At 43.1% G+C, this 14589-nt stretch overlaps 1 protein-coding gene across 1 annotated transcript in view; it reads right to left on the bottom strand.

Annotated features, from left to right (window-relative positions):
- The window catches only part of LOC110086381 (uncharacterized), a 30639-nt gene extending 16339 nt beyond the window's left edge, over positions 1 to 14300 (bottom strand). The window contains exons 1-5 of the mRNA XM_078377113.1: positions 13791 to 14300; positions 9449 to 9525; positions 8429 to 8493; positions 5486 to 5709; positions 2715 to 2968 (exon numbers count right to left, since the gene is read on the bottom strand). Coding sequence (XP_078233239.1) covers positions 2715 to 2968; positions 5486 to 5709; positions 8429 to 8493; positions 9449 to 9525; positions 13791 to 14079 — 909 coding nt within the window. The 5' untranslated portion in view covers positions 14080 to 14300. The remainder of the gene's footprint in view (positions 1 to 2714; positions 2969 to 5485; positions 5710 to 8428; positions 8494 to 9448; positions 9526 to 13790) is intronic.
- Positions 14301 to 14589: the final 289 nt, after the last annotated feature.

Below are 14589 nucleotides of genomic sequence, written 5' to 3'. Positions count from 1 at the left end.
AATAAACAAGGTCTCTTTTGAGACACACGAACATTCTGGAGAACCAGATCCTTTTCTTACAGGCTGGAGGATCTCCGGAGCAGAATTCAGCTCTTTCCTTCCACACCTTTTTAATCCTTTGCGTGGCTGCTAAAGAAGACTAAGCCAGATTGTCACTAGACACTGACTCTTCAATAGGGGATCCCATGACTGCATTAGAAATTTACCACAAGGCCTTTGAACTGGTCAGCCTAAGCTATAAAACAACAGAAAAATACCAGCAGAGATAGTAGTCAAATCCAGAAATAAATCATCCTTGTCACAAAGAGGATATGGCCTCTCTAATGTGTTTAAAATAAATGTTTATTTGTGGGAATTAATTTATTCAAGCACACAGTCCTCCCTGCAGCTCTTGAAATGAAATTTTATATGAATGAAACATTCATTGTTTCATTCTCTGTGTGTGTGTGTGTGTGTGTGTGTGTGTGTGTGTGTGTGTGTGTGTGTGTGTGTGTGTGTGTGTGTGTGTGTGTGTGTGTGTGTGTGTGTGTGTGTGTGTGTGTGTGTGTGTGTGTGTGTGTGTGTGTGTGTGTGTGTGTGTGTGTGTGTGTGTGTGTGTGTGTGTGTGTGTGTGTGTTATTAATGGATGATCCCTGGGGTGACAGGTGCACTATTGCTTCGCTTTATGTCTTTGTTGTACGTAAACAAAATAAAAACTGAAACAAAGTTTTTTTAAAAATTCACATGGAATAATAAAATAGGTTATCTCCTCTCTCTGTTATCAATGAAGAGGGGGTCATCTCAACTTTGTCTCACCATCATTGACACCACACCAGCCTGTGCAAATATTTTTTTTTCTTAAAGAAATATTTTAAAGGACAGGAAACCTATTAACAAATTTAGAGTAGCTCAAGTTTCTCACTTAGAAAAAGCAAATGGCTGACATTTTCTGCAAATAAACTGTAGTGATTAGATTTTAGAAACTCTTTTCTTGATTTTTCTTTTGTTATAAAACTTTGTAAATCATTTTAAGTGTGATAAACAAATTAGGGTGTGGTGAAGGAGGGAGGGAAGAAGCTCAACGTTTGGAGATGTGGAATCTTTTCATAGGGAACAGTATTGCTGTTGATAACTATAAGAAGAATTCGTAATAATGCTCACATGTGCGAACACTGTCAACCATTTTTCCCTCCAAATCTTCTCTGAGGATTTTTGTAACCCGGTTACTCTATGAATCAAGGGAGCTCTGCTCACCATTAAATACATTTATTCTGTAGGAATACTATTTCTAATGTATGGCTCAATAAGAAGCTGATGGCATATACCAAGATCCAGATCAATAGTGCCTGTGTCCTGAGCACACTCCTGTATTGCACTGAGTCCTGGACCTTTGTGCATGGCAGGAGAGGAAGCCGAACACCTTCCATATGTGTTGCCTCCAACACATTTTTGTATCACCTGGCAGGACAAAGTTCCAAATAGAGTAGTCCTAGAACAAGTTGAAATTTTTAGCATATATACATTACTGAAACAGCGACGTCTACATGGGCTTGGGCATGTTGTGAGAATGGCTGATGGTTGGATTCCAAAAGAAATCCTGTATGGAGAATTAGTGCAGAGGGAGACCACAGCTGTGATACAAGAACATCTGCAAGTGGGATCTGAAGGGCTTTCCTCAACAGATGGGAAACCCTGACATCTGAGCGTTCAGCCTGGAGGCAGGCGTTGCATCACAGCCTCTCCCAATTTGAAGAGAACCTTGTTCAGCAGGCCGAGGCAAAGAGGAAGTCACAAAAGCAGGGTCGGGGACAAATTGGATTTGTCTTCAGTGTGGAAGGGATTGTCACTCTCGAATTGGCCTCCTCAGCCACACTAACGCTGTTCCAAGTCCTCCATACAGAGCACGTTACCCATAGTCTTTCGGGACTGAAGGATGCCTAATGAACTATTTCTAATTAAGGCTTTAGGTGAAGTCCTTAAAACTGCAGCATAAACTTACTTTGTTTACTAAGCCTGTTACTACACAATGGGGAGTAAGCAACCTATCTGCTGTGAAGCCGTGTTCTCCTGGGTCAATTTGCTTCAGCAACCCCATAGGGGTCACTAGAGAGGGGGAAGAAATCACCCCTGTTTGAAATGTGTCAATTGTTTATGAATATGGTGCCTAGATCTACTTCTTCCCTTCCCTTCGCTTCCCTGATTTGCACAGATTTTATGTAGGTAAAATAATGTAAATCAGATTGTCCCAGTTTTGGAGCATTTTCCACATTACTTGCCATTGTAGTCATAGCTGAGTGGCCACACTGTCATCCAAAACACTACAGGGGAAAATTGCATTCTTTATATTTTTGAACTCCAGCTCCCATCAGCCCCGGCGAGCACAGCCAATGTTTAAAGGTACAGAGAACTATCATTCAGTATTATGTGAAACAACATACTGTAGGTTACTCCCTTGTTGAAGAAGTGAGAAGCATTGTTTGGCCCATGGATCTACATCTGGCCCAATAATTCAAGAGGATTTCTTTTGATCTTGTAAAAGTTACTTGCTGTTGACTATCATTCTAGTGTTTACTCATACTTTACAAACTTCAGAAAATACTCCATGTGTGTGAGCAGAAGTCAGCTGAAGCAACATGAGAATATCGAGAATACATGTTGGTAGTCCTTTAGAACCAATATGAGCTACTTTATGAACTAATCTGTAGCACCTAACAGAGTTGGATAAATCCAATCACCTTTTTTAGAGAAGAATCACTGGGGAGGACATATAGATGAAGCATTGAGTTTAGGTATTTCGGCTGCTGATAGAGTAGTACTATGGCATGGACCTTTATCTCTTGCTTAAGCCATGACTTTTCGAGAACAACTGCACAAGGGGAGAATCTGAGGTTGTACAATATAACATGAAAACCCTCCACTCTATCTGGTCTCCGCAGAATCATCCTCCCTTTATTGAAATGTGCTATGCGGACTCCATTATCTCCTCCACCTGCCAAAAGAACATATGGGCAAAGATGTAACAATTGCAAGGTATAAAACTGGGATGTTTTTGCCAAGCTGTATTGCTTCTCTTTCCCTGCTTCATGCTAAGATGTTGTTAATTAGTTAATTGTCATGCTCCTTGATCACCTTACATTGAAAGGTCTTCTCAAGAAAACAAAAAACAAACAAAAAAAAACAGCTGGAATCTTATTGCCATTTACATAACATTTACTGTACATAACTTGCAGTGGCTGATCACAGCTAATTGCCAAGGTGTAGAAGCATATCTTGGTTATGCAGTTGGGCAGGAGTTCAGGCGTGTGAGTGAGACACATGGCAGCATCTTGTTAATTAGTGGCAATTCGCTGAAGCACGTTGCATAGATCTGATCAATACAGTAAAAAGATGCTGCAAAATTAAAACAGAATATGATAGACAAATGAAACAATCTAATATATAAACGAGTACCTTCTAAGATACAATGAACCAGCCTCAGGGTGGATTAAAGTGAATTATTTTTTAAAAAATAACTTTAAAAACAGATTTTTAAAATTCAAATTTGATTTTTTTAAAAAATAAAATCTTTCTCAAGGAAAAATTTATTTGAAGATCGTTTTCTGTTTAAGATACAGTATAATCCAAAAAATATTTGTCATAAAATAAGGATTAGTTTTTAATTAAGTAGCATGAAGCTGTATATTCATTCAACGTTTAAAGTTTTTGTTAAATGAACTCCATTAATCTGCTCAAAATGTCATCCTCTTCCAGAGGTTTCTGTATGATTTTTCTATTTAGAAGATATTATCACTGATGCTTGGTATTGCAATTCTCAAAACTGTGAATTTGTCTGCATAGATCACATGCCTCTGCTTCATAGGAGAAATATTATAAAATAAACATATAGAGGTGAGAAAAAGACTTTAATCCCATTGTTCCTTTGCAATTCTATGTACACAGAATCAATCCCTTACCTCTTAAGTGCAAAGTTTCAAAAAAAAAAATAAATAAATCAGTGAATAGAATTATATTGATTGGAGTAGAATAGATCTCCAGAAGAAGCTAAGAGTAAGGAGGGAGGATCAGTCAGTAAAAATGAAAGTGACACCTACTGAGCAGAATACATCACAAGTCTTTGGATCTTTTTGTGCACAGTATAGCCTGAGGTTTATCAAATTATTCTTTCCTTGGAGGAGAAAACCTATAATGGCAGGAGGCCGCAAAAGAGACCAAGCTTGGGGATATTTTCAGAAAGTTCTTCTAACTACGGCTAAGCATGCAAAATGCAAACACTGCAGTGAAGAAATGCAAGGCCTCGTGGTCTCAGTGAAACAACATCAAGAGAGCTGTGATGGAGACAACAAAAGGAACATGTTTGAACAGGAAATGCAGATTTTAATTATTCCTCTTTAGCAGTGGTTCCCAAACTTTTTAGACTCATGACTTCCTTGACCTAGTGGCCACTGGCCGCATCTCCCCAGTACAGTCAGACTGCCATATACACAGGATCAGTACCTGTAGTTTCACTTATCTACTGCCGGGGGAAAAAAATAAAAAATTGGAGCACGTGTATACATCTGCCCCAGGTATATTACTTGGACTGGATAGAATCAGAGACAATGCTATACAGTAGGACCCTCTTATCCATGGGATCAGCATCCACTGATTCACTTATCCACGGCCCAGAAAAAAAACTATTTTCATGTGTATTATCAGAACCAGCTGCTAGAGGGAGCCAGAGACTATGCTATCAATATTTGTTAGTGAAGAATATATAGCATGGTCTCTGGCAATTTTTCTGGGGGTTCCCCCCCCCTCCTGTTGTTGTTTAGTCATTAAGTCGTGACCCCATGGACCAGAGCACGCCAGGCCCTCCTGTCTTCCACTGCTTCCTGGAGTTTGGTCAAATTCATGTTGGTAGCTTCGATGACAATGTCCATCCATCTCGTCCTCTGTCGTCCCCTTCTCCTCTTGCCTTCATACTTTCCTAACATTAGGGTCTTTTCCAGGGAGTCTTCTCTTCTCGTGAGATGGCCAAAGTACTGGAGCCTCAGCTACCCTCTTTTTACCATGCTATATATAGAGTGTTCGCTGTTATCCATGTTCAGTATCCATGGGGGAGCTTAGAACCAATGTCCAGCAGATGTGGGGGTCCCACTGTATGCAAGTAGCTTAATGGGAATGCCCTCATGGCCTGACTTCTCTAAGGGAGATAGCTTCTGGGTAAAATGGAGACACCCCTTTTTTGCAGGCGGAGAGTAGGGAAAGTTTCCTTGCAAACAGGAGGGCAGGAAACCCAGTCCTTTGGCAAGACTGGGACAGGATTCCCTCTCTGCACCATCCATGGACACCAGAGAAACTGGAAGTAAGTGCTGTAGGATGCTATGGGTGAGGGAGGAAGGATGAGAGGATTTCGTAGTAACCCTGGGTTGGTTTGCCAGTGTCCCATGGAGCCACAGCACACGGTTTGGGAACCACTGCTCTTCTAATCCTAGTTTTATTATTATCATTTTTTTTCTTAACGTACCTGCAAGACACAAAAAGTGAGGAAAATGAACTGCTGCCACGGCTTCTACTGGTTCTGCCTGTATGTTGAGCAAAGGCCCGGCTACCATCAAGTCTGCCCTCTTGACCTCATCCATGTAACCAGACCATGAATCAAAGTGATATGTTATGGTTACAGCTTTTTTTATATCAAACATCAGATCAGTAATACCACAACGTATGGAACCAGCTTCAGTGACGTCTAATCTGAATACAGAAAAAAAAAAAATAAAAGAAGAAGACAATAGGACAATGGCTTAAACAGTGTAAACTCAGGTAGTTTCCCTACAATATATTGTAATATTATTATATAAACATTTGGCTATAAGTTTCACATCCTGAGATCCTTGTGCCATTTTCCTGTCAAGATAAGGAACTAGGAGAGTGAACACGGAAAACACTTAAAGAAGGCAAACTGTTTCTAAGATTACAATGAACACCCACATACCTTTTTCGTATCTTCTTGAACCATTTAAACTAAGCGCTGTTTTCAGTCAGGCTTGTAATTTGGGAACCACCTCTTCACATGATTGGAAAAAAACCCTCTTTCTAATGTGATGTTTGGGGCAAGTCATAACGTAAAAACATATTTAAGAACTTAGACCACACATGCAAGTAGCTTTTCCTTTTCCTTGTTCTAACCTTCTGTTAACTGATTCCCTGCATTTCTTTTATTTTTTTAAGGAAATGTACTGACTATCTTACATTTTGCATCCATCTTTCTGATTCCACTTGGGTCACAGCCTATAGTGTTTGGTTAAAATCCACAAAGGTAGTCAAAGTCCACCATTGTTACTCATTCCTACCTCTTGGTTGTCATAAGAGCAACTGACCTAAGGATACGAGAAATGCTTTCTCCAGGTGATGTCCATTGAAAGTGAGAGTCTCCTGCAGACAGAGGCAAGTGCTAGTAAACACTGGCTTCAGTCAAGAATCGAGGCTGGCAGAGGATCTGGACTCCCATGAAGAAGAACTTTCCTGCACAGACACCCAGTATGGAGGTGCATTTATAGGGAAGGAAAACTTGCAGGGAAGCACTTCTGAACATTGCACAGAGCTTTATTTCTGTACAGATACCCTCCATTGACAAGGCTGCCCAGTCAGTTAAAAGAGTTTACTTTGACAGTGGAAGGTCATTTATTTTGCTAGACTTCCTCCGTCTATGGACAGGGTGCAGTACTCTAGAAGAAGGCAGGTTAACTTTTAGGAATAGTAGCTCTTCCACTCTGTCACCCAGAAGGCAGGAATGGGTTGGCATCAGGACATCGCCAGCCGACAGAGTCTTCACTCTCCATGCTAGTGGACTGGGTGGGCACAAGACAGCAGCCCAATGGCAGTGTTGGCAAGGGCCCTCCACATCTCTCTCTTCTCTACGCAGTACTCCGAGTGATCTATGGTAGGTTTCTGAGATCTGGGTTGTCTGTTACTACTCAATCCACTCCACCTCCACCCATCCGCCACTAAGAGTGGGAACTGTACTGATGACGCCTAGGAGAAAAGCAATAGCTTTGCCGAAGATACTTGTGCTGGTTGCCACAGAGGTGGGTGGATGGCCAGGGCCAAGCTGCCCTTCCTCCCCATGTTCTACCCAACCACCCCCGCCTCAGCCACAGCAGAGCCAGTCCTCCATTGATGCTATCACACAAGCATCACACAAGCCTACGGGGCTTCCTGGCACCTTCCCAGCCAGAGACACCTTGACCCAAAAGATGCAAATCATGGCCAGAGCAAAAATCTCTGAGCTGAGCAGGCAACCAGTGGAGAAAGTTTTTTGTCACAGGCAATTTCCTCAGCCTTATTGAGGAAACACTGCATCTTAGCCTTCAGGAGGTTGACAAGAAGAAGGACATTTCCCAGCCCACCAAGGCCCTGCACAGAGACTCTTTTAACCCCTATGAATGACTTCAGGATAACCATGACTTGAGGCACAATGTCTTGATCAGTGTGGATAGGATCCATGTTTCAATCTCAAGAGGCCAAGCTGGTGAACCATGGGCCACTGCTCCATCAAACACTGCAGTGTGTCATACATGTACTGTAGTTCCACCAGGTGGCAACATGGAAGACCAAGGAGTGCTCTGAGACATCTAATTATTTCTGCATGAGATACAGGAGGCAGCCAGTCTTCACATTCCATGAGAAACAGCCCATAATCTTCCTACTACAGTAAATAAGTTACTCTCAAAAAGCAACTTTACCTAGAATAAATACGTACACAGCCAAACAGCAATATAAAGAACATCATTCAAACAAGGAGAAAGAGTGCCTCCCATCACACCTAGGAGGGAAAAATATCAAAATAAAACACACAGAGACGTCTCTTCCCCAAACCAAGATTGGCAAGGGGGAAATAAGGGCAAGAAACATGATCATCTCACAAGCCAACCCCTCTTCCTGGTTGGGGAGATCTCGCTTACTCCTTCTCAGTCCAGCAGCACACGCTGAACACAGTCCACTAGGTTATGCAAGCAGGCACGGCAGTCAGGAAAACGATTCCCCCAACCAATCAATCAAAAGAGCAACAAAAGGAAGGAATCCAAAATGGTGGCAGATAACAATGAGCGATCCAAAATGGAGGACGGCAGGAGAAGAGTTCAGCACAGCCATCTAACAAGGAACCATCAACAAAGATCAAGCCTCTCAACTTTCCAGGCCTTTTCAAAGATTCAGACTTCCTGCCCACTGTTGTGTCAACTGACAGCCATTGTGGCGATTTGACAGCAGCTTTACACGTTACATATGCAGATCCAAAGAAGGTACAATGAACAAAGGAGTCACAAATAAACACGAATCTTTGTGTTCCTCTCATTCAGTCAAATGGATGATTCAGAGACTGCAGTTCAGAAATATACTAAAGGATATGAAAATGAAAAGTATTGCTGTTTCCCCTTCTTTGCAACCAGAACATCCCATCCCTGGTGCTTACCTGTAGATTTCACGGCTCCTTCCTGGGTCCCAGACAATCTCTGGCCAATTTTTTTCTGGAAGAGTCTGGAAGAAATATCATTGTCATAGTTATGCTGCCTCCCCATGGCATCCCTTCTAAAAACAGGGAGGCTCGCTTCTATGCTTGTTACACCAAATTCCACTGCATGAGCCACACCAGTTTATACAAAGTGAAAGGCTTTTCTACATTTTATATAGTTTGTATTCATTGATTAGCCTGATCTGTATTGATAGCTAAAGTATTCGTAAACTGCTGATAACAAGGTCCTTCGAAGAAAAGTTTAACAGAACATTTCATCTTTTGAAATCTCAGAGACTTGGTAACCTTACTTCTCTCTCATTCATGCCAAAAAGAACATTAAGATCCAACCAATTGCCCTGGATATGCAGAATTTATTGACTGAAAGTAAAATCTTACATTAAGAAAATGTGTATTTCTGGGTACACAACATCTTTCCTTCAAACAGAGAGGGAGAGTGTGTGTGTGTGTTTGTGTCAATGAAGCCCACATTTACCTCCTCATGACCAATTTCGAAACTAAAGGAAGCTAATTTGTGAAATACAGTGTTACATACATTTGTACTAGGTATACAAACTTCTTTTACTTCTTAAGGGAGGTCTGGTTCTAATGATGCACTAACTGTGTCATCTAGTCCAACCCTGATATGTTTTACAAAATATTTAACAAAATATATGAGAAAGCAAGTAGAGGGAAGATGTGCACAAAATTTTCTAGGTGACATGAGCTTTCTCCCCCCCCCCCCCATATGTAGTAGGTACATCACATCACATCTGTGAGTGGACTAAACATAAAGAACATGAAGAAAAATTGCTGTATCCCCAAGAGCATGGAATGTCTATTGCAACTTTGCAGTTCAGAGGCTGCATTTCAGAAATAAATTAAAAAACACTGAACAAAAGCTTAGGATCATGCTAGGATCAGTGTACACTTTAATCCCACACGTGCATAATGAAAACTGGAATTAATCTAGTCCCTTACCATACTGCAAAGAAGGCAAGATGTGTAATATTTCTCAGAAGATTCAAACGTCCCTCCAATATTTTCTCCTTGTAGTGCTACAAATAGAGGCATAGCGTTAAAACACAGCTCTATGATGTGCAACACTTGGTCCATCTTTGCAGTTGAAAGAAGAATAAAATTCAAAGCCATTAACTAAGAATCAGTTTAAGACTATTAAATAAGAATGTAAAAAGAAACCAAGGCATTTACAGGAGAGAAAAAAGAAACTAGATTTTTAAGAGATACAGAAACGTTGGCATTTCTATATAAAACTTACGCTTTCTAACAGTATAGATTAGGCACATGCACTATCTTTGAGCAAATATGCAAAACCAGATGAAATCAGGGATATTTATGTGATTCCAGGGCAACACAGGGGCACGAAGGTTGACTTTTCACCCCTTGGGCAAAACAAAGTGGTGGATCCGATGCATCCCCTCCAGCATTCATTTGTAGGGTTAAAAAGGTTATCAGTTATTTGAATTGAGGAAAGAAGGAACTAAAAAGAATATAGTAACAGGAGACCCAGCTTTTGGAAGTTAAACAGTAACAATTGAACCCCCCCCAATAAAGCCCTTTGATTCCTGGAACCACTGAGACTCTATGGAGGCTTCAAACTGAGGTTAGCATCCTTACATATTCCCAGGCAGGTACCTGTTTAGATAGATTTTTTGAGTTTGGGAACATTCCACTTTTCTTTCTTCTCCAAATCAGCTTAGCCTACAAAGTGTTACTGAAATATGACACATTTTAGGATTGTGTGTGCATGTGAGAAATTGTTCTTCAACTGGGGTCTGTGACTCATAGAACTGGGTTACTGCACCTGGGCAGAGCCTCCAGTGAAATACTCCAGAGCTGAGCAATTTCGATGGGAAGCTCACTTCCCCTGTCCACCAAACCTGTACAGGGGCACTTCAGCTCAAGCTGCAGAGTCCATGTGAGACCAGAGGCAACCCAAAACTCATCACAAGTTGCTGCCCTTCAAGTGAGCACTCAGGGTTGGTTTCCTTTAGAATGGATAGGTTTGTTCTCCTTGCAGTCCAGGGGGCTCTCAAGAGCCTCCTCGAGCACCAACATTCAAAAGCATCAGTCCTTCGGCGGTCAGCTTTCTTTATGGTCCAGCTCTCACTTCCATACATCACTACAGGAAAAACCATAGCTTTGACTATGCGGACCTTTGTCGGCAAGGTGAAGTCTCTGCTTTTTAAGATACTGTCTAGGTTTGATATCACTTTCCTCCCAAGAAGCAAGTGTCTTTTAATTTCATGGCTGCTGTCACCATCTGCAGTGATCACGGAGCCCAAGAAAGTAAAATCTGTCACTGCCTCCATATCTTCCCCTTCTATTTGCCAGGAGGTGATAGGGCCAGTGTACTTGATCTTAGTTTTTGATCTTAGTTTTGCCATAGATATATTTATTTACTTGAAGTAATGAGTGAGACCAGTTCTGTCTTGAGGTGATGAGACCAGTGGGCATGATCTTTGTTTTTTTGATGTTGAGCTTCAGACCGTTCTTTGCACTCTCCTCTTTCACCCTCATTAAGAAGTTCTTTAAGTCCTCCTCACTGCCATCAGAGTGGTATCATCTGCATATCTGAGGTTGTTGATATTTCTTCCGGCAATCTTAATTCCGGCTTGGCATTCATCCAGTCCAGCCTTTCGCATGATGTATTCTGCAAATAAGTTAAATAAGCAGGGAGACAATATATAGCCTTGTCGTACTTCTTTGCCAATTTTGAACCAATGACTTGTTCCATATCCAGTTCTAACTGTTGCTTCCTGTCCCACATATAGATTTCTCAGGAGATAGATAAGGTGGTCAGGCACTCCCTATTCTTTAAGGACTTGCTATGGTTTGCTGTGGTCCACATAGTCAAAGGCTTTTGCGTAGTCAATGAAGCAGAAGGAGATGTTTCTCTGGAACTCTCTGGCTTTCTCCATAATCCAGCGCATGTTAGCAATTGGTCTCTAGTTCCTCTGCCCCTTCGGAATCCAGCTTGTACTTCTGGGAGTTCTCGGTTCAGATACTGCTGAAGCCTACCTTGGAGGATTTTGAGCATAACCTTGCTAGTGTGTGAAATGAGTGCAATTGTATGGTAGTTGGAACATTCTTTGGCACTTCCCTTCTTTGGGATTGGGATGTAAACTGATCTTTTCCAATCCTCTGGCCACTACTGAGTTTTCCAAACTTGCTGGCATATTGAGTGTAGCACCTTAACAGCCTCATCTTTTAAGATTTTAAACAGCTCTACTGGAATGCCATCACCTCCACTGGCCAAGTTATTAGCCATGCTTTCTAAGGCCCACTTGACTTCACTCTCCAGGATGTCTGGGTCAAGGTCAGCAACCACATTATCTGGGTTGCCCAGGACATCCAGATCTTTCTGGTATAATTCCTCTGTGTATTCTTGCCACCTCTTCTTGATGTCTTCTGCTTCTGTTAGCTCCTTACCATTTTTGTCCGTTATCATGTCCATCTTTGCACGAAATGTTCCTTTATTATCTCCAATTCTCTTGAACATATCTCTGGTTTTTCCCTTTCTATTATTTTTCTCTATCTCTTTGCACTGTTCATTTAAGAAGGCCCTCTTGTCTCTCTTTGCTGTTCTTTTGAAGTCAGCATTCAATTTCCTGTAACTTTCCCTATCTCCCTTGCATTTTATTTCCCTTCTCTTGCTATTTGTAAGACCTCACTGGACAGCCACTTTGCTTTCTTGCCTTTCCTTTCCTTTCGGATGGTTTTTGTTGCTGCCTCCTGTACAATGTTATGAGCCTCCATCCATAGTTCTTCAGGCACTCTGTCCACCAAATCTAGTTCCTTAAATCTGTTCTTCACTTTCACTGGGTATTCATAAGGGATTTGGTTTAGATTATACCTTACTAGCCTGGTGGTTTTTCCTACTTTCTTCAGTTTAAGCTTGAATTTTGCTATAAGAAGCTGATGATCAGAGCCACAATCAGTTCCCGGTCTTGTTTTTGCTGACTATAGAGCTTCTCCATCTTTGGCTGCAGGGAACATAATCAACCTGATTTCGGTATTGCCCATCTGGTGATGTCCCTGTGTAGAGTCGCCTCTTGTGTTGCTGGAAAATTGTGATGATCAGCGTGTTCTCTTGACAAAACTCTATTAGCCTTTGCCCTGCTTCGTTTTGAACTCTAAGGCCAAACTTCCCTGTTGTTCCTTTTATCTCTTGGTTCCCTACTTTAGCATTCCAGTCCCCTATAATGACAAGAACATCGTTCTTTGGTGTCAGTTCTAGAAGGTGTTGTAAGTCTTCATAGAATTGGTCAATTTCAGCCTTTTCAGCATTGGTGGTTGGTGCACAAACCTGGATTACTGTGATGTTGAAGGGTCTGCCTTGGATTCGTATTGAAATCATTCTATCATTGGGGGGGGGGATTGTATCCCAGTTCAGCTTTTCCCACTCTTTTATTGACTATGAGGGCTACCCCATTTCTTCTATGGGATTCTTGCCCACAGTAGTAGATATGATAATCATCTGAGCTGAATTCGCCCATTCCTGTCCATTTTAGTTCACTGATGCCCAGGATGTCGTTGTTTATTCTTGCCATCTCCTGTTTGACCACCTCCAGCTTCCCAACGTTCATAGATCTTACATTCCAGGTTCCTATGCAGTATTCTTCTTTGCAGCATTGGATTTTCCTTTCACTTCCAGGCACGTCCACAGCTGAGCGTCCTTTCAGCTTTGGCCCAACCACTTCATTAGCTCTGGAGCTACTTGTACTTGCCCTCCACTCTTCCTCAGTAGCATGTTGGACGCCTTCCGACCTGAGGGTCCCATCTTCCAGTTACTCAATCCCCTTTGACACGACAAGGCAGCAATCCGAGAAGGGGCAGAGGATGTGTATATTATGAAATAAGTACATGTTAAACATTAAACTGATCATTCTGTTGACCAATATGGTCATTACCACACCAGGGTAAGGCATACTGATTAACAGAGCTACTTACAGTAGGCCTTACTGTACTATTTAAATGCGGTAGAGAAGGATCTCTTCTCTCTGGATCTCGGATCCAACCCTACCCACAGCATCGTGGGGTGGGGCTGAAGCAGGTGAAAGGCTCCCTGTCCCCAGCTACCCAGACCCCTGCTTCATGCTAGGGAGAGGTGGGTCAACTGTGCTCCCCCTCCCCACCCAAGATCACATTAATCCAAAAGGCTGAAGCCTTCATTGTCTTTTGCTGAGTCACCCACCCCAGGGCTCCAATGGTGCTGGAGGGGCCGGAAAATACTTGAAAGCCGAGGGACTCCGCCAGGGGTTAACACAGCCCTGTCCTCCACCCGGCCCCTTTTTCCTACCGATCTCACGGGTCGCGTCCAGCCTCAGCGCCCGTCCCTTGCAGCCGCTGGCTCTCAGGACCCGGACCGTCACCTCCAGGGCACAATCCTCCCCGTAGTATTGGAGCAGGAGATCGGCTATACTACAAGCATCATCCGCTTTCTTCAGCAGCCCCCACGGGATGTGACGGCTCAGGTGGTAGGTTTCCGAGACGACGAACATCAGGAGCATCTCCTTGAACTTCTTGAACTCGTCCTCCGTCAAGTCCTGCAGGGCTGCCAGCAAGCGACCGGGGACCGTCTCCGCCATCTCGCCCCGCTTGCAGCGCCGCTCGCTGCCTTAACGGAGGGAGAACGCCTGGCCGGGGAAAGGCGCGAAGACGGCGCCTCTAGCCTGCCTTCCGCCTCAGGGAAAAAGGAAGCGGGGCGGCAGGAAGGGACGAAGGGGAGGCCAGGAGACCCGCTACACCCGGAGAGCCGCAGCGGCGCCGCCTCCACTCCCTGGTCGCAGAAACGGGAGCGTGTTTTCTTTCGGTTTCGTTTTTCTCCAGAAAGGGCGACGGACGGGCCGGCGGGCTGGCTGGCGGGGAGAGGCTTCGGCCCCGAAATGTCCGCCCCTGTGCCTCTATTGACACCACCGAGCTGTCCAACTCGTTCAAAAGACAAATCCTTGGATCCTGTCCAAGTGTGCCTTTTGCTCTGTGAGGAAAATGGGGGCTCTTCCCAACCTAGAATCATGACGCTGGAAAGGGCTGCTGCCTAAGGCCATCGAGTCCAACCCACCCACCCACTCACTCACCCCGCTCGAGGCAGGAATCCA

This window comes from Pogona vitticeps, chromosome 6 (assembly GCF_051106095.1).
Source record: "Pogona vitticeps strain Pit_001003342236 chromosome 6, PviZW2.1, whole genome shotgun sequence".
Taxonomy (NCBI): domain Eukaryota; kingdom Metazoa; phylum Chordata; class Lepidosauria; order Squamata; family Agamidae; genus Pogona; species Pogona vitticeps.
This window is presented reverse-complemented; position numbering and strand designations above follow the sequence as displayed.